The following is a 24,675-nucleotide window of genomic DNA, read 5'->3' as shown; positions in this document are numbered from 1 at the left end:
AACCAGTTTATGTAGCTATGAGTGTAAGTTTCAGATGTCGAATCCATATCTTTCCAGTAAAGGAAGGAATGGATTAAAAAATCAGTTTATTCGGATTAAGTAAACAAGCCATGGGATGATGTGTTTTCAGAACAGATCCAGAACCAGGGGGACGGATCTTATCTTTTTTTCATATATATTCAAAGGTGACCATGCTACAAAGAGTTGAGAGGACACCTCCTAACATGCTTAATTAATGTTAGTTTATAGGTTAAAAATTAAAATCCTTCCACATTAACTTGGGAGTGCTAAAACATTTCATCGAAAACCCATGCAGGGACTCAATTCACCCCAACCCAACTCCTCCACACCTCCCCCCCACCCCACCCCACTTGTATCATCACTGCTGAATTTCTCAGCTTCAGTCATTTGAAAAAATGTTATACTTGTAAAAGACTGATAGCCAAAAGGGGGTACTATGCCAACAGTTTGATAAGGCAAGGAGGCATCTCAAATATAAACCCTGGCGGAGTATGGTAACCCATTTAGCATATAAATGGGCCAGGCAGGGCAGGATTCAGAGTTTGTCCCATTAGTCCTCCTTTTATATTGGCCCAATGGGCGGGCACCCCCTAGCCCAAGCCCTGTTCTCTCAATAACCACGCCTAACCCGGCCTGAAATCTATTCAGCTTTACTTTTGTTGCCCACCCCAAACCAAATGGGATGGACTTCAGGGCAGCCCCTGGCCTAGTGACAGCTAATAACCAGCAACATGAGGAGGCTCTAATCCTATTGTCAACATGTTTTGATCTTCCTAAAACATCAATAAAAAAGAAAATATATACATATATATATGACATACCAGGGACTCTTGTTGATCAAATAATACATCCATTTTAGCTTATCCAAGTTAGATAAATCAGCGTGCTCCTTCAACCAATCTCTCAATGGTGGATTGCTGTACCATACCTAGAAAAAAAAGTATCAATAACAGTCATCTGACAGCATTTAATATATATGTACATATTGATGGGAAAGCTGGAGTTAAACCTACAACCTCAAAGTTGCTTTGCAATATTTTAAACCAACTGAGAAATGGGTCTAAGCCCAATAGCATTTAATATTTAATGTGCATGTATTTAGATCAATATGCATTGAGATGAAAATATATCTAAGAAAGAATCGGACTACACACACGCAAGTATGCACACACATGCACACACACACACACAGGGAGAGAGAGAGAGAGAGATGTAACAACCTGCAAATAAAAAACTTCATCAATAACCATTGCACATTTAATAAGTAAGATAAGAGCTTCCATGTCTGCCTCCGCGAGCCCAGTCAACTGTATCCAAAAAGAAAGAAAGAATCAACAAAGATATTTGAAGATTAGAACCATAGAAATTTAAACAATATCACATTAAATTTATGAGTCACACTGAGAATTTAAGGATAAAGAGTGATTGAGACAAGAAACAAAAATATCATTTCACACCAGGTGAGTCAAAAATCGAAGTTGATTTCTTGCTAAGACAATTACTGAAAACCTTGGAGAAAATAGCAAGAATCTACGATCTTATATTGACTTAGAAAAAGTATATGGTAGTCCCTGGATAGTTAATGTGTGCACTAAGAATCAATTGTTACACTAATTAGTACCCGGATAGTAAATGAATTAACCCTACTTAGTGCCTTGATTCATTTATTGTGAATCAATTAACTATGGGCATTCAAATGGTCCCTTAGTGTATACTATTTTCAGATGATATATTGTTGGTTGACAAACTGAAGAGGGGGTAAATTTCAAAACTAGAACCATGGAGGATATGATAATTAGAAGAGAGTGAGTACTCAACCACAATTCAGTATTGCCTACCACCCATATTCAGATTAGCAGAATGAAGTGTGAATGGTATTCTAGAGGCAATATTGCAACAAGAAAAATTTGCATATAACAATGCTCGTAGCAGATCAACTGGGAAGAGTCCATTGAAGTGGTTGATGGGCAGAACCCTACCCATTCATTAGACTTGGTTCCTTTTCCAACTACAAGAGAGATCATACTAATGCCAAGAAGTGTTAAGTAGACGAAAGAGATACATGAACAAGTGTGAGATTACTAAGAAGTCAATACAACCAAGATCTAGAAGAAGCAATGGGTAAGCCTCGTCAGCTCAACGATTTCAATGTAGGAGACTTTACAATGGTTTACCCAAGAAAGAAGAGGAATCCGGTAGAAAAATATAATAAGTTGAATAATAGAAGATAGGATCATTCAAAATCTTGATTAAGATGGGAAACAATATATATATATATATATATAAGGTTGAATTACCATCACATATGGAGACTAGAAAAAGAAATCTATGTTGCTGATTTGTTCTAGTATCTTGGGCTAGATCTTGGTGGAGAAGATATTTATAACTCAAGTTCTTCTCAACTGAGGGATAATGACGAGGAGTAAATCCTGGGGACTGTTGATTTTCCACCATTAGATATTTAGATTCCTCCATGGCCAAGGTTTTATCGAGAGGATCCAAACGCTAAGAAAGATACAAAAAAGAACGAAAAGTCTAAAAATTGATAGTGTTGTTGCACAATTGTTTTACTATTAGCAGTTTTTCAGTTTATTATTATTCAGTCCACAATTTTTCTTTATTTTTAATTGAAATGGATATTTTTAGGAGTAATAAGTTATTATTAGTAGGGGTAGCATTGTCTTTTTCTTTCTTTTGTTATTTGATTGTGATATATAATAGTTGTGTGGTTAGGGTTGCAGTCAATTTCGACTCCTCCATGTTTCTCCAATCTCTTGTTAAATTCTCCTTCTCAAACTCTTAATCTACATGGTATCAAAGCACACTATATAAGTTTGAATCTTTCCATTTTATTTTATTTTATTAATTTTTACTATTTCTCAATTGATTCGTAAGAAAATCATTTTTTTTATCTAATTGAAGATTAACAAAGAATTCGTATTTAATCCTCCATGCGGAGGTACGGTTGTGGTTGTAGTTGCATGTAGATCCTTATATAAGTAGATCTAAGAAGTTTTCTTAACGGTTGATACTATTTTCAGGTAAATTTTGTGGTTCGATGGTGTGGTGAAAGGTATTGATAGCAGTGTTTGAGGTCATTTGAGCCCTAAAATCAATTCTTCAATCCTTCTAGCCTGTGTGATTTCACCAAGATAGTTTAGAAGAATTGTAGAAGAGAATTATCAAGTCTCATAATGAGAGCTCGACAGATATATATATATATTAACTAAAGTAAGAATGGACATAAATGCCCTTACATAGAAAACTAACAATAAATAAATATAAAAGGAAACTACATATTTCCAATACTCCCCCTCAAGCTGGAGCAAATATATCAATCAAACCCAGCTTGACAAGGTGAGAGTTAGTGATAGAGAGACCAACAAACTTCATAAGCATGTCGGCAAGCTGATCTGAAGAAAACACAAATATTGTCTGAAAAACACTAGATCGGACTGCTCCCTGAGAAAGTGGACATCAAGCATGATAGCAGACTTTTTAAGCCAAATAAGCTTACATGTGCCAAAGGCCATAGTTCGATACTTAGTTTCAGCAAAAGAACGAGAAACCACACTTTGTTTCTTATTTTTCCACAAGATTAAGTTACCACCATGAAAAGTGTAAAAACCAAAAGTAAATCTTTTGTCTGTAATATAATTAGCATCAGTGAAGTAGGACAGATGAGATTAAGCTGTGGACAAGTAGAAAAGACCAGGACACATCTTCAAGTACCGAAGAATACGATAAACAGCGTCAATATGAGAAGTGTGCGGAGTATACATAAACTGAATGACTACACTAACCACAAAGATCAAATTTGATCTAGTGTTAATCAAATAAATCAAACGGCTCACTAGTCTCTGATAAGAAGAATGATCAGATAATATATCACCGGATTCAGCATGAAGGCAATGATTCTGATCCATAGGAGAAGAAGCAGGACGACAACCAAGCATACTAGTGTCTTGAAGAAGATCCAATGTGTATTTGTGCTGAGATAATGAAATACCACAATTAAAGCGGACCACTTATATCCCCAAGAAGTAGTTGAGAGGACCCAAGTCCTTAACCTCAAAGACACGACCCAATAGCATCTTTACCCTGTCAATCCACTGGGTATCATCTTCATTTAGGATAATATCATCCACATAAACTAGAACAATGGCACAACAGTCATCCAATCCTTGACGTATAAAGTAAGTATGATCTAAGTAACATCTAGAAAACTCTATAGATAAAATGACCTCAGAAAAGCGTTGAAACCAGGCTCACATAGACTGCTTTAGGCCATACAAAGATTTGCGAAGGTAACATACCTTCCCAGAATACTCCCACTGAAGACGAAATCCAAGAGGGGGGTCCATATAAATAACCTCAGTTAGATCACCATTCAGAAAGGCATTCTTCACAGTGGAAATCGAACGGTGGAAAGTTTAGCTACAGGAGAAAATATAACACCAAAATCCTTTCCAGGAGTCTGCGTAAATCCTTAGCAACAAGACGTGTCTTGTATCGATCAACAATGCTATCCACGAGGTACTTAACAGTGAAAACACATTTACAACCAACAGTCCGCTCCCCAGACGAAAGAGGAACAAAACATCCATCTCAACAATCATGGCTCAGTCCACTGAGGATCACACAAGGCCTCTAATACAGACCGAAGAACTCGAATAAAATCAGTAGCAGTAAGGTAAGCTTAATAAGAAGGTGAGAGTCCCTGATAGGAAACAAATTGGGCAATAAGATGATCAGTAACACACCCCCGCTTACCTTTATGAAGTGCAATAAATAGAAGGAATAGGAGTAGAAGAAGGTATACCTGAGTCCAAGGAGGAGGTTGGCAAGGTTGGAGAGGGGCGAGGACGACGAGAATAAACCTGAAAAAGTGGAGAGAAAACGGAAATGGTAGCACTATAGGAGAGAGATCCTGCAAAGGAAAAGAATTCTACAAAGAAGAATTAGCATGAAAATATGGAACATTTTCAAGAAAGGTGACATCCAAAGAATGAATGACACGATGAGAAAGGAGATCATAACAGCGATACCCATTTGACATAAACGAGTAACCCAAGAAAATACATCGAATGACTTTGTCATTTAATTTCATGCGATGAAGGGTTCTGTCCTGAACAAACAAGTGCACCTAAAGACTCTAAGTATAATGGGAAAAAAATGCTATCGGGTCGAAGAACATGAAGAGGCACCTATCCCCTAAGGTGCGACTCGGAACGCAATTAAGGAGAAAAGTCGCAGTAAGGACTACCATATTCCAATATAACTTGAAAACATGCATCTTTCGAAGAAGACAACGGACAATGTTCATGAGGTGGTGATTCTTTCATTCCACCACCCCGTTCTGTTCAAGAGTGTAAAGACAAGTCAACTGGTGAAGCATACCATACTCTTGAAGGAGGGGCCGAATCCTATCAGAAATATATTCCTCCCTATTATTAGACCTAAGAGATTTAAGTCTAAATCATTTTTTAGAAAATTAACAAAAATAGGAAGCACTATAGAACGAGAACGTATCAAATAAATCCAAATGCAATGAGAATAGTCATCAATAAATATAACATAATATCTATAACAATTAAAAGAAGTAACAGGGGAAGACTCTCACACATTAGAATGAACTAAATCAAATATTGCATTAAACTGATGCATGCGAAGAATAAAAGAAGTACGTATGTGTTTAGAAAGCTCACACACAGAGCACTGAAACTTGTGTCCACTACAAGAGATTTTTAAAACAAGAAATAAAGAACATAAGTGTTGTAAATTGGCATGTCCTAAGCAAGCATGCAATAAATCTAAAGACTGAGAAGAAAAAGTATAGCTCCTAGAAGATGGAAGCACAACAGCCGATACAGCAATAGGCTTAGATCCAAATAGGTGTAGCCCATCCCTCTCATACCCCTTGCCAAAAACCCTCCTCAAATATTACTGAACAATTTAAAGATTTGGTAATACTACTCACAAACAAAAAGTCAAGAGATAGGTGAGGAATATGAAGCACAGAATCAAGGGAAAGGCCAGAGGATAAAGGGATGGTACCCTTGTTGTGAATAAGTGTAAGGGACCCATCAGTAAGGCAAACCTCCCTATGAGTAGAAGGAAATATAGTAAAGGTAAAGTGACCAAACTCACCAGTCATGTGATCAGAGGCACCAAAATTAATTACCCATGTCAGAGGAGCAAAGCCAAATTAAGCGACATGTAATGCAGAAGATGTATCTGAAGGAGTGGTAATTGAGGCCACAATCGAAGGGGAGTGGGTATGAGCATGAATCTGATCCCGTACAATATTGGCAATTTGAGTCTAGAGCTATTGCAAATCAATAGTACCAAGAGAAGGAGGAGGATCAGTGGGAGGGACTGAAGATAACTTAATAGTGGCGGCACGGGGAATAGAATGTCCCAAAGGAGTTGCAGGAGATCGCAATAGATGGGCATAGAACTGAAAACATCAGGCCTTCTCATAGCCAATCTTCCTACAATGACTGCAAATAAAACCACTCCTATTACCACAACCACGACCTCCACTGCCACGATTCCCAGATCACAGGGCACAATAGTCAGAAAAACTCGAATAGACTGCTAGAGCCATCTAATTTGTGGCTGAAGCAAAAAGTATACCAGGGGCCTGAGTCTAAAAGAGAACTATACAACAACGCTCATCATTATCAATGGCCGCAAATATCGCAAATAATGAAGGAAAAGGAGTGGTATTGAGAATCTGAGTCCGAAGTGCTTCAAACTCAGGACGTAAACCCATGAGAAACTGATATGTCTAGTGTTGAGTAATCCTCTTGACCACATACTCTGCTGTCTCTGGAGACAACTTAGTCATAGACTCATAATGGAAGAGATCCTCCCAATGGGACTGAAGAAACCAAAAATAATCAGTTACACTCTAAGAGCCTTGGGTAGCCTGAGCAATGTCTCAATACAATTCATAAATTCGTGAGTCATTCCTAGCATACGTATATGTCTAAGTAAGGGCTGACCACAAGGAAGAGATAGTATCATGATTCATAAACATGGTATAGATACATTGCTCCATGAAATTAAATAGCCACTCAAAAATAGTGCAGTTGTCGATTTCCCATTGTTCAAATTTGGGATCAGTGAGGAGTAGCTTATGAATAGTACCCAACAGCCAACTAGATTTAACTCTACTACCCAAATAAAGTCTCACAGATCGAGACCATGACTGAAAATTACAACCATCAAATCGGGCATTGATAATATGTTAAGCAGAAGAATTTGTCCTGAGAATAGTGTTGGAATCCTTGATTTCTAGAGTCGATGTCATCGCTCACAATAAAAAAGAATTTAAAAAATATTTGGATTGAAAGGAGATGACATGTAAAACCAATCCAAGACCAAGAGAATCAACACCTCAACCTTCTTGCAAGGCAACAAGCAACCCAAGCAGCAGTCGAAATTAGAAATTAGAAGTCGCAGAAATAGCAGTCCAACAGATATTGTCAAAGGGCAAAAATAACCTCTGTACTTGCTGTCGCAAGGCAAAGAACCTCCCAAACAGACCTTTGTTGATGTCGTAGGGCAGAAACACTTCCCCACGTGCTGTTGCAAGGCAGTAAATCTCCCAAGGTTGTTGTCGTAGGGCCTCAAAAGGCTTCCGTAAGGCAGCAGCAAGTTCAGAGACCAATCGTGTTCTCCAGTAGCTGTTGCAAGGCCATAAATCTCCCAAGGTTATTGTCGTAAGGCCTAAAAAGGCTTCCGTAGGGCAGCAACTAGGTCAGAGACCAATCATGGTCTCCAACTAGGCAGAAAAAGGTATATTTGCTATCGCAAGACAAAAAGTCTCCCAAAGTTGCTGTCGTAGGGCAAAATTGTTTCCAACTTGGGCAAAAAAAACCTTCAACAGCACCCTTTTGCTATCGCAAGGCAATCTTCCAATCACCTTATCTCAAACACAAACCCTAACGTAGGGTAGAAGACAAACCAAAAGACCTATCACAAGGTAGAAACCCTATCATAGCGCAAACAACACAGCGCAGAAAATTAATTGCAGCATGTGAAACATTGATAAAAAATCCTATCGCAACATGTGATTAGGAGAACATAAATAAAAGAAGCCCCTGAAAGGGAGACCTTCCAACAAAGCTGCTCTACGTCAGTAGGTCTCAAAAAATCCAAGAATAGGGGAGGGAAGAAGAGGAGAAGGAAAGAGAAGAGACAAAGAACTTCAAGAGAAAAACAAGCGAAGAGAGGAACCCAAGAAGGGAGACATTGGATTCTCTAGGGGCTCTAATACCAAGAAGAATTGTAGAAGAGATTTATCAAGTCTCATAATGATAGCTTGACAAATATATATATTAACTAAAGTGAGAATAGACATAAATGCCCTTACATAGAAAACTAACAATAAAAAAATAGAAATAAATATAAAAAGAAACTACATATTTCCAATAAGTTTCTGCAATTTTTTGGATGGTGTGATTTCATTAAGAGAGATATCTCTTTGTTTTTTAGAGGTTTTTCGCAGATCTTGACTATAAGGAATTAGTGCCAACGATATTTTCAGCCAATAGAAAATCATTCACAAAAATATCTGAAAACCTCTGAATCCAATTTTATTGTGTTCTCATGGTTAATTTATGGAACAGAAAACAAATTTGGGGATTTCGCAATGCCTTGTAAAGCTTCAGATAACTTCCATCAGACTTAATGGAAGCAATTACATTTAGTGGTCTAAAGCAATAAAGGTACTTTTGAAGGCAAAGGGAAAACACAGTCACTTGTTGACAGATAAGCCAACTTCTAAAGATCCGAATGTTACAGATGTATGGGAGCAAAGAGATACTTAGATTGTGACATTGTTGTGGAACAATATGGAACCGCAAATCAATGTAAACTTTATGTTCCTTGACACCTCAACGGGTAAAACACATGTATTCTAGATCAAATAATATCACATGGACTTATGAGCTCACACAAGAGCACTTTTCTTTGCAACAAGATGACAAGACCATAAAGCAAGTTTTTGCCTCTATCATGTGAATGCGTGAAAAACTTAATCAGTACCAACCTATTACTAGTGATATTCGCATGATTCAGAAACAGAGGAAAGATATGGATGTCATTTGATTCCACTTTTCTCTTCAACCAAAGTACGAGGTAGATAGATCTCAAATCCTGGGTAGTCAGGATCTTCCATTTCCTACAAATGTTTTCTCTCAACTTAAGAGAGCCACAATATCAGATAGTGGCAATGTTAGTGGTGATCAATCAGTTTTAGTGGTTCCTAGAGATCGAGGAAGCCTTGGTTGTGGTACTCGTGGTGGTCGAAGGGGTTGTGGTAAAGGTGGCAAGGGTGGTGGTATAGATTACCGAGGAGGTCGAAGTGGAGGTCGTGAAACCCATAAGTGCACCTATTCATGAAATGGGCTTTAAAGTAGAATTACCTGTAAGTCTATTTTGTGACAACTAGGAAGCCATACACATAGCTTATAATCATGTGTTTCATGAGAGGACAAAGCATATTGAAGTTGATTGTCACTTTGCTCGTGACAAACACCTAAATGGTGAAATTGCTACTCTTTATGTGAAGTCTGAAGATCAAGTTGTGGATTTTTTTACTAAGTCATTGGGTTGGTAGGGTTGACTATATTTGTAACAAGTTGGGATTATATGATATATATTCTCCAGCTTGAGGAGGAGTATTAGGATTAATAAGTTATTATTAGTAAGGGTAGTATTATCTTTTTCTTTCTTTTGTTATTTCGTTGTGATATATAATAGTTGTGCGGCTAGGGTTGGAGTCGATTTCAACTTGCTCCCACGTTTCTCTAATCTCTTCTTCTATTCTCCTTCTCAAACTCTTAATCTACATACTACAAATGAGGGGTATTAGGGTCTTGTAGCCTCAGTGTATTTCATAATAAAGTAGGCATGTCATTCATGTTTTTAGAATTGAAGCAATTCACTTTAGAGACCTAGTTTGGATCTTGGGGGAGAAACTTCAGATCTCTTTACACATGTTCTTGTGTTTGTGAACTATTCTACAACAGTCTTGTGTCGTTTTTGTAGTACAAGCACTTCTAGGGTATTATGTGCTCATCGTGTGCTATAAAACCAGACAAAATATCTTACAAGGGCACAATAAGCTAGACAACATTAACATCTTTTTAGGAAATTAAATAATAACGACAAAACAGCCTAGTTCAATAAATGACTTCAGTCTTATATCAACTTGAGATTATAAGGTGAAAAAGTCAACATAGAAAGCAAGAGAAAAAGCTATTCACCTCTATGTCAAAACGGATAGGAGCATAACAATCAAGTTGTTTTTGAATAGCCAGATGGCGTGCCCCCATGTTCTCTTTATACCTTGAACAATTTTGAACAAAAGATCATTTCACATAAACAATATAATTCTAAATGAAAATTTAGCAATGCATTTGGTGAAGTGAAAATAACAGATTACATTATTAAGAATAAAGCCTTTCCTTGGAACACATTACTTACCAAGAAAAAAAATGCGGATCCTCAAAAACATTTACTGGTAAGAGCTACATCATTTGCATAAAATATAACTGAATGTTGGAAGAGAAGTGGGTGCATGGGTAGTGTATGCAAGTGATTTGTTCATGTTCACAAGATGTATAATGTCAGATTTTTGTTTTGGGGTGGGGGTAATGATTAAGTTTTGATTTAAATGTTAAAAATGAACAAAGCTAGAAAAGCCCTGCTAAATAGGAACTATCTTTATGGATAGATGCCTTAGAAACTGAGAGTTTCAGGATTAAGTTCAAACAGGACAAAAAACATGCAGTGCAACAGGATCCGCTTAGCCAACCACAAATCTTTGGGATAAGCCTTTGTTGCTGTAGGAAAAAGAGAAAAATACATGCAGTGCAACATTACCAAGCACACCCATAGTGAAGAGAACTGGAAAGCATGTTAAATTGATCTGCAAGAAGTGGCCCAAAGGGACTACTAATATTTAGGTTCAACCATCCATATAGATAGGGATATTGGTAAAGATATGACCATAGAATTAGTATTAAGTGGAGACTAGCTTTCTATACAGCACAAATAAAACTAAAAGGAAAATTCTATATGGCAGTAATAAGAAAAGCAACCATGCTTTTGGAGCTTAATGTTTGAGGAACTTGTTCGTAGAATGAAAGCAACGGAGATGTTGATGTTGAGATGGATGAGTGGTATTTCTAGCAAATATAATTAGAAGCGAGTACATTCAAGGAATATGGGAATAGCCTTCATAGGAGATTAAATAAAGAGCACCAAGAAAGGACAAAATACAAGAAATCAATTGAGATGGTTTGGGCAAATACATTAAAGACCAATGATAACACTATTGACAAGGAGCACTTTAACACAAGTAGAACGCTCTAAAACAGCAATAAGGTCAATAATTACATGGATAAGAAGAGAAGATCTACATAAGCATGCCAAGACAGAAGATATAGTTCTAGAAAGAGTTGAAGGAAGAAAAATGATTCCTGTTGTTGATCCCAATATTTGGGTAAGGTGTGGATGAGGATGCTTGTAGATACCATTCTCAATGGTATTGACTAATGCTTGATGACATTAATACCAGGAAGGTGTCATCATTGACCTAGCCATTGGGAACTCCGCCAAATCAAGGAAGCTAAATAAGGTAAAGGTTTGTTGGGAAAAAGAAGGCTCTGCCAAGAAAGACCGCTTCCACCTGGAAGGTTCATAGGGGTGTCAAAGAAGAAAATAGGTTACCCAAGGTACGTCACTGCCTCACTGGCACCAAGGGGCAAATATAGTGGCTGACACTTTTGGATGGGGTGTTACAAAGTATCCCTAACGTTTGCCTAATCGGTAAGCAGCACTGACAAACTCTGGAATGTCTTACAACTTAGTGCAAGTCGTGCATAGCATAAATTTCCTTGTTGAACTATCAAATGATTGCGACACTACGTACCTAACCTAGGTGATGGTACAATGCCTATCTAGTTTGAGACATACAGACACAAGAAAAAAGAGGGGAGATTTCCACCTTCCTAGATATACCTAACCCCTTCGCAAAATAGGCAATCCAACCTTCTTCCTTCAAAGGGATTGCTTCTCTCTCTCTCCTTCTTTGATCAATTACATCTTTTTCTCTAACCACTAAACCTTTTTCTAATTTCGTTATTCTTGATATTTTGGTGTAACAAGGGCCAAATGACCATAGACTTGATTTAGGTGGAAATTGGAGTCATCATTGATGAATCCTCATTCCAAGTGAGAGAAGACCTTATCCACCTCCTCAACACCGTATTACAATGGGGGCTCTATTGAGGAAGGTACTTCATGCTGAATTACGAGAGGAAGGAGGAATCTTGTTAAACTATAGGAATATGATTGACTCGATCAATGAAGTTAATAAAAAGCAAGATAAGCCCAAGTAGCCAATACAATGACTGTGCAAAGCATGATTGGGAAGGCATCTAAATCCCTGGAGAAGTATTGCACAATTTCATCCAAATGAGAAAAGAAATCATATACTACTTACAGCAATTGGCTTATTGTCCACATCAGTGGTTGAGCTATTGAAGTGTGTGAAGTTGAAGAGTTGTGTGTGGTGGGGGGTGGGTGGGGGGCACTTACATCAATAAGTTATGGGCTTATGGACCCAATACTAAATATCTCATAAAAATAAAGATAATAAAAATAAAATAAATCTAGACCTCTAACACTCCCCCTCAAGCTGGAGCATACAAACCAAACATGCCCAACTTGGTACATAATATAGAAGATAAACTCCTAAGCAATGCTTTTGTGAGGACATCCCCCAACTTATTTTTTGACTTGATGTACGGAGTAATAATCTACTTGGTCAACATCATATCACAAATAAAATGTCAATCCACCTCAATATGTTTTGTCCTCTCATGAAAATTGGGTTGCTAGCGATATAGTTGGCCGCCAAATATTACAATGCATAGAAATAGGGGAAGGAACCTAAACTCTCATCTCCTTGAATAGAGACTGAACCCAAAACATCTCACATGTTGTGTGAGCCATAGCCTTTGTACTCTACCTTAACACTGGAACGTGCAACCTCATTTTGCTTTTTACTATGCCAACTCACCAAATTGCTACCAATAAAGTACAATATACCAAAATGCCCTCATCTTCAACCTCTTGCCAAAAAGGCTTAATTTTCTTCCAAAAAAAAAAAATTCCATTGTACCCAACCTCGTTGTTCACCGTTAGAACAAAATGTGGATAAGGCCTGACACATATGGATAGATTCGTGGAGTGACTAGGATCTGATGTCCACTCAGACCAATGGTGTGGTCATATGATCACCATTTGGATGAGAAAGAAGTAAGGTAGAATTGATAGGACCTAAACCAAAAGGGGTATGAGAGACCAGGTGGTAGACAGAGAAAATGAGAGGGGAAAAGAGAGAGTTGTGGGGACCAAGAAAATGTGTAGCGAATTGGTATTCTTGAGGGTTTAATGATAAATGTCACATCTAAGGGAACACTTGGATTTATAAAAAGAGGATCTCTCTCTCCTTATCTTAGACAAAGGGTGTCAATCGAGGTGACAGATGGGTAGGTAGGACAAGTAACTATCCCAATCTGACTTCCCTTCTATCCCTACTTGTGTCAATAGGAAAGTCAACCTAGGACAACAAAGTCAATCTCGAGAGGCTATTAAGGATGTTGTCAACAGTGCTGAGCCATTGACACCTCTGTCATGGAAAACAAAAACCTCCCATACTTTATACATCTGTCAACCTCGAATCTTTCACTTTATACATCTACTACCTCCTGGCTGGTCAGTCCTAAACCTTTTAATGTTGATAGGTGTCTTTGAATCTAGATTGACATGAATCTCGAGGATGCCAACCAGGACGTACAGAGGCCAGCAAGTTATGCACATCAGCACGAGGCCGCACTACCATGACCATACAACAACTAGGTCTGCTAAAGACACAATTATTTGCCACATCAGCACCACGCCTCAACCATAGTAGCACGCTAACAGAGTACTCACATCAAGTGACTCTCATGTAATAGATGGTTGGCGTGCATGACCAAAAGTCCAAAACTAACCAGCTAATGGGGAATATTACGAGAACAGGGTTCGATGGGCCTTAAGTAAGAGATCGAGGTTGACAGATGGACAGACATATAAAGCCTAGGGAGTTTCTACTTTGCAAAACGGGAGTTTCTACTTTGCAAAACAAAAGTTTCAACGCTACTTATAGCACCCTTTGCAGCCTCCCCAGATTGACTTGGCTTTCATAGATTAACCTTCTTGCTAATACAAGAAGGAATAGATGGAATTTTGACTTGGAATTTTGACTAGGACAATGACTTGTCTTGCCTACCCATTTGTCATCTCGATTACCACCCTTTGGCTCAAACAGTGAGAGAAAAATCTCATTTATATAAACCGAAGTGGTCCCTCAAATCGGACATCTATCATTAGACCCTCAAAAGCACCAACTCTCTTTCTCCCTCTCAATCTCACTCTCCACCACCTAGTCTCTCACATCCCTCTTGGTTCAAGTTCCATCAGTCCTACCTTGTCTCTTCCTCAACCAAATGATAACCATACGATTACACTGCTAATCTGAGTGAACTTCGGATCCTAGTCACCCCGCTAATTTATCCATGTATACAAGACCTTATCCACTTTCCATTCAAACGATGAACACTCATCAACCTCTAGAGCATTATTTTTAAAACCTTTTTAACCCATTGTCTTCAATCTTTGGACAAAAACAATTTATTGTTCTTCCCAAAAGCCCATCTTTAACCTCCCCAAAAAGCCCATATTCCTTTCTTAATGTTTGAAGGTTTAAAGAGATAGAATCTTGAAATTGAAGACAAGGAAAAAAATATCTACCCTAAAAGTTGGAAGCGATGTTTTTGTTGTTGGGGAGGGGGGAGGGGGGATAAGGCTTTTGGACAAGAAGTTTAAGATAAGGGTATCTCTTGTTAGTCTCTCATAGAAGACCAAAGTCAAGGGAGTGCGTCACCAGTTTGAAACATAAGGAGACTTTAATTTTTTTTTTAAACTCAAGAGGGGAACTTCACCCTTTTTATCATTGCCTAGCAAAATAAATTTCGAGAAAGTGTATGCGTTCAGCCACCATTGAAGCAAAGCAACATTGTCCCCAACCCGATTTAAACCTATTTCGTAGAAGTAAAGAAAGTGTGATACGTTATTTGTGAAGAAAACAACTCTTTGTTGAATGGTATGAGCTTGATCTTCTCCATGGGGTTGGTAGTCGGTAGCCATCTCTTTTATTGCGGCCTCAATGTACTTTTTATGGGTAAAGTTTCTATTAGAAGGAGGTCGAGATACCCCAAGGAAAACAAGCACATAAAAAATTGCAGACTCGATGTTAATCGTACTAGGTTTGCGGAGAAATCATCACGCCATAACCCACACTTATCTTCCATATAGATTTCTTTCATCCTTATAGATATACCTGATTATTCTCATCCCCCACCTAAAAAGTTCAACCCGTCCCGAATAAAACTCTTAACAACTCCTTCCTTATTCCCATGAAAAAAGTTTGGCATCAAGGATTTAGCCAATCAATATGGGTTAAGGGAATTGTTGTCCCAGTAACATGTCTGTCCTTGAAGCTACAATGGATCTCCACATAAACTGTTTTCCTCCACTAATATGATGAAAAGGAAGGGAGAAAAAGACAATCTCCTTTGTCTTCTATAGCTTCCAAATAGTTAGTTGAAGTACCATTCTCAAGGGTGAAAAAAATGCTATCGAAACACAAATCCGAACTGTCTCATCCATTTTTTACTTAACGCTATTCTTCTAATATGTATTTTGAAAAGTCAATTCATGCGATCATAACAAAGGATAATCTTTTGACCATATCCAAGAAGACCAATAAAGGCAATAGTCAAAAAGAGTGTTTTCAAAGCTTCCTCGAATGATGGGTTCTTAAACTTTAGTATTGGTATAAAATTCTTTCGTTGGGTGTAACAAGTAGGGATATGATGTAATTTTCTTTTTTTTTTTTTAAACACATTTAGGTTGGAGTGCAATTGGTGTTAACTGATTGTTGGTACATAGATGTGTTAAACTTAGTCTCTAGCATACCACACAAGAAGATCCTTGTTTTCTGTACCACATTTAGAAAACTTCAAAATACAAAATCCAGCATGGCCATGAATTTACATAAAAGGAAAGAATTACAAAAGAGGGTGGTCACAGATAAGAGAGATTACTAAAATTATTTACAAAATTACAACATTAAATGCAACCAAAGAAAATGAAGTTCTCTATGATGGATGTCAGTGGTCTACCTTTTTGAAAGTACGTCAAATAGTTGACCATATTGTCCCCTAACATCATAAGGGACATATTCGGGGTCTTCTTTTGCAAGTAGGTTTTGATATTCCTCCCAAGAGATATATTTAACAGCAGAAACTTCTGTTTCCTACCAAATAAAAAAGACGACAATATCTAGTTTTATTTTATAGTTAATTAAAAAAGAATTTACTACATGAAAACAATCACATGTTCCTATAATCATGATGAAAAAAATGAGCAATTTTAAGTTGGAAGTTAAAACAAATATAAGCACCTCTAAGACTTGAAGGGAAATTTCTAGAAATCCACCAACATAAAATCATTTATTTGACCCATAGCTCAGTTGGTTTTACGCATTGCAAAGCAACTTCGAGGTCGTGGGTTCAAGTCCAGCTTACCCATTGAAAAAAAAAATTTTAAATAAAAAAACATAAATCGTTTATTTGACATCAAAAGAACAAAAGCGAAAAAGGAAAAAGTAGCCCGATGGTAATACTATTGCCATAATTAATATAAAAAAATCTGATGTTTTGCCGACTTTTTCTGAAGCTTTCCCTTGTAACCCCTACTTTGTCACTATGCCTCCAAGCACAGGAGATCCTCGGAATTTAATGACTAACGAACATAGCTTAATGCATCAAAATACCAAAAAATAGTTGCAAAATTCATAGACTAACTAATTCAGTGAAAGCCCTGATAAGCAATTGTGAATGTGAACTACCGAACTACCAACATATGAGAATTAAAATTAAATACCTTGTCAATAAGATAGAGAAATAATTTGGTAAAGTGTTTATTACTTTGAATTAAGAAGTGTAACCGATAAATCTTACAGATTCTAGAACTAACCAACTGCATTGTAGAGGCAGGTCAGAAAGCACTTTTGTTGATAATCAATATGATATTCTCACCTGAAGAGTAAAAGCCTCCAGAGGAATTGGAGCCAAAGTTGTTACAAGATATACGTCATTGAACTCATTGTTGATAAATTTTCCATCATTTATAACACTGCATTAACAATTTGAAACAAGAAACTGTAAACATTTACATAGTATTCAAGTGCTCATTAACTGTTTGGCAGAGTTCATGATTGAAAGTAGTTAAGGTCTGTGCAAAGCATATACTTAGATGTAGGGGCGCAACTTGGTACGGTTCAAACCGAGAACCAAGCCAAACCAAACTGATAGCTTTGGACTGGTTTGGTTCGGTTTGAAACAAGTTGTGCTTCGGTTTTGGGTTGAGAAAATGGAGAACCAATCAATTTGGTTTGGTTCTAGGTTCAAGACATGTATAGAACCTTACCACTGTTTAGGAGTTAGGACATAGATGATTAATTCTCTTTTATATAGATCGATTTATGACTCTTTTTTTGGATAGATTAATGACTTATTATATGAAAATTCATGTTCATTATTTATTAATTTTTTTTTCATTAAACATATGTTGCTTCCAAGTAGGTTTATAGGATATTGACAACCCACAAAACCGAACCAAACCAAACCGATCTTAGAGCATCTCCAACAATGTTCTTTTAAATAAAGAGCATTTTTTGTATTTTTTTTTTAAAAAAAAATGTAACAAAAGTTATTTTAACTAGTGTAAAATTTGATCCCAACTCCAACAGACTCAACAATTCTTTCTTTATTCTTACATTTAATATTATTGTACTTTTCAAATAAATATTTGTTAAAACCTACTTAAATCCTATTAAGAGTCATGAACTCACATCTTGGCATCCAAAAACATGATCTGATACCACAGGCTTGTAGAGAATAAAATTCTAAGAATTTGAAAAAAAATATTATCTTTCACCGTTAAATTTTAATTTTAAGTTTTGGGAATTTGGTAACCCTCTATTTTCAACACTTTGGATCAAGCTCAATATTCATTTTTTTTTTTTTTAATTCATAAAAAAATTTCCATGAAATCTAAAAGGAATTTGTGTAGGATTGCCAATGTGGTAATCCATGTGGGCCCAATGACACTTAGTAAGATTTCAGGAAAATGTTTTTTCATTTTTTAACATTAAAATAGCTAGTCTTGGAGGTTCTCTACATGCAGAGAGTGGAAGTCCCCCTCTTTATTTTAAAATTTGCTTTTAAAGAGTCTCTTGGAGACCGTTTTTCAACTTTCACTTTTTAAAGTAAAGAGCAAATAGACTTTAAAGAGTCTGCTAGAGATGCTCTTAATATGATTCGGTTCGGTTTGGTTCAATTCGATTCTATGGGAAATTTGGTTCAATTCTAGTTCTTATTGAATAGAACCGACCTATGTCGGTTTGGTTCTAATTTGGCCCCAAACTGAACAATGTTGAACCCCTACTTAGAGGAAGCATGTGCAACATTTCACTAAAAATGGTGGCCAACTGTTAGTTATAGATGATGAAATGGGACAGTAGAGAAATAGTAAGTAATGTAGCAATGTTTCATCCCGGCACATCAAAGAACCAAAATGTTTTGGTAGAAACCTTTGAAAAAAGAATGAAACTTTGAACCATAATTGCAAAGACTCTACTTTCAAAAATCATGCAAGAAACAGAATAATGCATACTAATAAACTTGTGCTTAAAAGAAATCATTGCACATTGTGAAATTATCACTAACTGAAGCAATGCTTAAAATCTTGTCTCAAAGCGATGCCTCGGTCTGGAAGAAAACTGAGACATTTCAAGAAACCATTCCTAAGACATTCAATCCTTTAGGTCAATGTTTCCATTCGTGTCTTGACCGAAACCAATGTCTAGGCTAAAACATTCCAAGATGGTACGAAACTTTAAACTACTTAAAATTATGCATTTTATTCCAAAATTTAATAAAATGAACAAAACTCTTCCCAAGAATATACCGTTCAAAACAAAAGAACGGAACTATATGAATGGATATTAAGGGCATAATGTGAAATTTATTTAACCATATAATAGTATAAAACCATGTTGCATAAAGAAATATTAAACATCAACATATAATAGTGGGTCTACCAACCACTCTTGAAGGAAAATGAATATCAATTCAAATGCATCCTTCGGAAGAGTTACCCCTAGCTCTTCGTCAAGCTCCCTCCTGGAAACATGCAAAATTTTAATTAAAAATCTACAATACAGAAATGAAACTTTAAAACTGGACATATTAAAACAATATTAATATTGTTCAAGTATAAAACCTCTTTTAAGTAAAACAACGTATTGCAAACTAGAAGAACCCATCAATTACTAATATGGAAATGAAAGAAAGTGGAAATAAGTTAATACTTTAAGTAATTTTATAATTTTCTTTGTTGCATCCACTCTTTAAGTAAATTGGCATAGTTGCCCAAAACAGAACATGATTTAATTAAATCTGCAGAAAATATGTTGATTTTTTTTTTTTTTTTTTTGAAATATTAAATACAGTTAAAATGGAATAACTCTTCTTTTTTCCTTTTATATTATGTTTGTAGAAGAAACAATCAAATATAAATCGAAAGAGCTCCCATATCTGTATTCTGACAACAGAATTAGCTTCTTTGTGAAAACATCCATTAGTAGAAATTATGCTGCCACAATGGAGTATTTTCTTGGGCAGGAAAACAGGTGAAGTGGGTTTTTGTTCTCAGTAAGGCTGTGATGAGCTGACTATCATTGAAACAAATATATATCTAGACAAAGTGAGTAAATAAATTTAACAAGCTAGCTTGCTATGGAGGCTATTTTATTGGAAGAAGAGTTACCTCACTTGAGGGTAGAACGAAATTGATTAAAAGGCAATCTTCCTAGTAAGCCAATTTATTTCATGTCTGTTTTTAAGATGCGTGCTTCAATTGTAAAAAATTCAAAGAAACTTCTTGTGAAATGGGCGAGGAGTAAAGAAGAAATCTCATCACAAAAACGAAGTTAACGTATAGGCCTAAGTATGTGGGTCTGGGTTGAGAAGACGACTTAAAATAAGACGTTGCTAAAGAAATAATTATGGATGATTATCACTTGAAATCTTGCCTCATGGACAAGTGTCACTGGCACAAATTTAAAGTGCCCATTTTATAAATTGCTAAATTAGGATTCTTTGTAAGAGTGGACATAATTGTAAACAGGGGAGGCTACAAAGTTCTTCGCAGTTATGTATCTTTAGTAGGTATCTTTGTGTTTGTCTCTTTTTTAGAGGACTCCATGTCCTCCCGTTAATAAAATTATTTGGTTATCGGAAAAAAAAAAAAAAGTACCTTTGGTAGGTTGACTTGGCCACCATGAAGTGTACAGCATTTTATTTTTTGATAAGTTAAAATTTCATTGAAAGAAAAGACGGGGACGAGAAGGCTCCTAAATACAAGAACTTATCAAAAGAGGAGAAAGAAAAGAAAAAAAAAACCTCTAAACTGCCTCCAAATTACAATTGTACTCCCATCTTACAATGAAGTCCTCAAAAAAGATACCCTTAAATTCCTTGAAAACCTTTCCCCAAAAAACTAGCAAGCCCAAAATAGACAAAATGAGATCCTCTAACTGCAGCTATTTTCCTTCGAAAGTGTGTGTATTCCTCTCCTTCCACCACCCCCAAGAGATAGCAAAGGGAAGGAGGCTCCACAAGATCCACTTCAAAGTTCTTCTTAAGGAGAAACCCCAATTCATCCAAGAACTAAATAGCTCTCCTTGTGGTCCTTGGCAAACAGCCCACTATACCAAAAAGGTCAAGGAAATGATACCAACCATGACACACCATAGCACAATGCAAGAGAAGGTTTTCTGCAGTCTCACCATTTCGGTAGCACAACAAGCAACAGTTTGGAGTTCGAGTTCAACATACGGGTTAGAAGTTTCAAAATGGGTTGATTTTTTGTGAGGATGATCTCTATGGTGAGAAGATTATCCTTACAAAAATCAGCCCATTCTTAAACTTATAACCTCAGTTTACAAGTTAAAGAATCGTGGGACCGTCAATAATTTGTAAACCACTTTTGATGGGGTTAGAAGTTTCAGAAATCAGCCCATTCCAAAACCTCTAACCCCTCTAAGGCAAAACACGTAGAGCAAAATGTAAGGTGCTGAACATTTCCCTTTTGTTATATATACAAAAAAGAAACTCCTAAAAGACTCCTTCCCCAAGTGCCAGTTCATCTCCACAAAGAAAATATCATCTCTAAGCATATAGTGGATGGATTTAGCTATACCTAGCCGTTACAAGGGACGAATCACCAGCAGATATATGACCAGCACTGGAGATATCCCATAAGCCTGCCCATGAATCCTTGCAGTCAGCACGTCGCTGCAAAAGCAACTCTTGGGTACTCTCGGCAAATATCCATACATGAACAGCTCGATGATAATCTCCATCTCTATGTACATGATCTCTACATAAGTAGCAAAAATGTTTTATGTCTAGAAAAAAGCATAACAATAGCAACAAGAAGAGTAGCAAATTCAGGTTAGCTTTTATGGAAGATGATATGTCCATGGAATTTCTTGAAGCATAAGTGATGTTGAACACTCATACACAAAATAGTTATCACATACCTAAATATGGCTCACTTTTTAACTAATCAACGCACAAAAGTATTCTACCAACTCTGAACCTTATCTTATCTAACACAAATGGCATATAAAGCAAGATTTTAAAAATTGTTCAATACCACGATGACTCACCCAAGTCATCTCAGTATCATTCGTGAAAGACGCCAAAACCAGGATTTAACTTCTGCATCCCTTTTTTTTTTCTTTTTTCTAGTTCCCAGGTCTGAGTGGGATTAAAAATCGTCCAAAACGGAGATGACTCGGCAAAAACAGGATTTAAAACTATGATATTAAGAATTGAGCTGTAACATTCCTACAAATCACCGAGACCAATTCATGATGGTTAATCTCCTAAATCCAAAATATTCTATTAATTTTTCCGATTGGTCTTCAATGAAAAGACATTGCTTATTTAGAGAACAAATCCTAAAGCAACAAAATTCAATTTTAATTTAAAATTAAAAGAACAAAATTCAATTTCAAATTCATAATTCATAATCTTAATATTAACAACTAACCCTAGCTCAACCAATCCTATAATAAGGAAATTTATGTAGGGTTGAAATTTCAACAAAAAATCAATGAGAAACCTTGCAGAGATCGGTTTGAAGTAGATATTTGGAGGAATTGGAGCAGAAACAATTAGAGTGCTAAGTGATGGAAAAGGATAGAGAAATCACCTGGGTTTGGAGATGCCAGTTTTCTGACCTGTTTCTGTTAGAACGTCAAGGAGTTCTTCCTCGTGGGTGTCTGCCATGACTACGTTAACCAAATGAATGATGAAAGAAAAACGATCAAGTCAAGTTGATTCTTGCATTTATTTTATTTTTGTAGAAGTGGAAGCTAGCATTTAAATATTCGAAGCATCTAAATATGCAAAGTGATGGACCTGGTGCTTCAAAATTGATATGGATTCTCACGTTGCTGACGTGGTTGTATGTGAGAATAATGCTGATGTGACCTCAGGATTGAGTGTGCGATGTAGGGGTGTCAATGTGTACCCATTTACCCGGAGCCGAACCAGAATCAAAATCAAAATCGAAAACACGAGTTTCAATTCTCTTTTTATTGGAGTCGATTAGAGTCGGGTCTAATATGGAACCGAACCAATAGAATCCGAAATCATTAGATTATATCCGATGCATACCTACAAATATCCGGAATCGATTTATTTTGTCACTTATTTTTACATTAAACATGATTCAAGGTAATCCTATATTTTAAAATTAACATATATGATATAAAATTCTTTAAATTTTATATAAACTAAATATTTGAACTTAAGATGAGTCATTTCTTTTTAAATTTATTACTTGTAAAGGAAATACATTTTAATATTTGAAAATAAAAATCATTAAATCATCATTTTAGTGAAACTTATTAAGTTGAAACTTTACAAATAATATGTTATTTTTTGTAAGGAAATTTTTATTATAATGATTTTGAAATAATTTTTCTCATTCGATTCTTGAGAATTGGAACCGATAGGTACTTGTGATTTTTCATGGTTCCGATTCCGATTCCACTTATTTTAAAAATGGAATTGAACCGACAAGAATCGAAACCAATAAAATATAAAAGTTATGATCCAAATATCACAGGAATCGAATCAAAACCAACCCATTGACACCTCTAGTGTGATGTGAGGTCCAACCTTGATTTCACTCCAACATGACTCAATAATGTATTATAAAGAAAATAGTCCAAGGGTGTCATTGGGTACCCAATTTGTAGACATGAGAATATTCATCTTTGAACATTAATGCTACGGTATTTGGAATCGCCATCATTCTTTTTTGAAAATGAGTGTGAATGGGCACTCGAATTAATTTTTAAGAAAAGTCATTTTTCATGACATTTTAGTAACTCTTAATCATGGAAAATGTGTGATCTACCTAAGATCAAGGTAAGGTGATTCAGTTAGAGAATGGGGAAGGTGTTAAACACTCAATTTTCTCCACCTAAGGTGGTTACCTTGTAAATTTGACTATTTTTTTAAAAGATTAACATAACAACAAAAATGCATAAGATGCATGAAGTGGGTGTGTGTATATGGTGAGTATGTACATTCTTGAAAGAAGTTTTAATGTTAGTGTTGACTTGAGAAATCTTCTGTAGAAGAGGATATCCCATGGTGTCATCACATTTTACATTGAAATGTTGGTTTAAAATTTTAGAAAAATTTCATGGATGGAATTCTCTTAGATTCATAACCGTAATGCATGCATATTTGACTAAAAACTTAATGTTTCAACCATATTGAGAGAGTTATGCATTTCTTATCATGGCCAAGCATGTGTGGTATGTGTGCATAGTAAACATATGTTGCATGAAAGGAAATGGGTAAAAAGGACTTTAACCTCTATCCTTTCGATCAAACTGCCTCAAGTATTTCATGCCCAAGGTTGATTTTCAATTTACTCAGGATGAAAGAGTGTTCTCTATTACATCCTAAAAGCTTTTAAAAAGAAAAGAAAAGAAAATGATAGGAGAAGAAAATGCAAACTTAAAAAGAAACTATATCCTAATCCACATTGTCCCTTGATAGTTTTGAATGAGCTTGAGCCTTGAGAGATGAACTTAAAGGTTAGATGATTTAGTTGAGGGTAGGAAATGAGAATTGTTGAGTTGAAAATTAGAGATAAGAGAATGAGTAGGAATTTTGATAGAGCTTTAGGTTGAGAGATAAGGGTTTGAGAGCATGCCTTGTTCATTGAAAATAAGGGTATTTATAGAGTTTTTTAAAAAAATTTAAGGATAAAGTGATCCAACCTTAACAATAAAGAGAATGGACATGAAGTATATGTTATTTTTTTTTTGGATTTTTTATTTGTATGAAGGTAAATGTGACATTTGTG

General features: G+C 36.1%; 1 protein-coding gene across 2 annotated transcripts in view; it reads right to left on the bottom strand.

Moving 5' to 3' along the window:
• Positions 1 to 22,851, bottom strand: part of LOC147381472 (nudix hydrolase 3-like) — a 33,304-nt gene extending 10,453 nt beyond the window's left edge. The window contains exons 1-9 of one of the 2 annotated variants that reach the window (XM_086430373.1): positions 22,707 to 22,851; positions 22,498 to 22,576; positions 21,478 to 21,657; positions 19,320 to 19,397; positions 17,250 to 17,346; positions 16,332 to 16,465; positions 10,302 to 10,383; positions 1,242 to 1,328; positions 843 to 949 (exon numbers count right to left, since the gene is read on the bottom strand). In XM_086430373.1, the coding sequence (XP_086286499.1) occupies positions 843 to 949; positions 1,242 to 1,328; positions 10,302 to 10,383; positions 16,332 to 16,465; positions 17,250 to 17,346; positions 19,320 to 19,397; positions 21,478 to 21,657; positions 22,498 to 22,574 (842 nt within the window). In that variant the 5' untranslated portion in view covers positions 22,575 to 22,576; positions 22,707 to 22,851. The other variant, XM_086430372.1, reaches the window with a different exon arrangement.
• Positions 22,852 to 24,675: the final 1,824 nt, after the last annotated feature.

This window comes from Akebia trifoliata, unplaced genomic scaffold (assembly GCF_017979445.1).
Source record: "Akebia trifoliata isolate Shusen 1 unplaced genomic scaffold, ASM1797944v1 Contig00425, whole genome shotgun sequence".
Taxonomy (NCBI): domain Eukaryota; kingdom Viridiplantae; phylum Streptophyta; class Magnoliopsida; order Ranunculales; family Lardizabalaceae; genus Akebia; species Akebia trifoliata.
The sequence above is the reverse complement of the archived record's forward strand: the minus strand, read 5'-3'. Positions and strand labels throughout refer to the sequence as shown.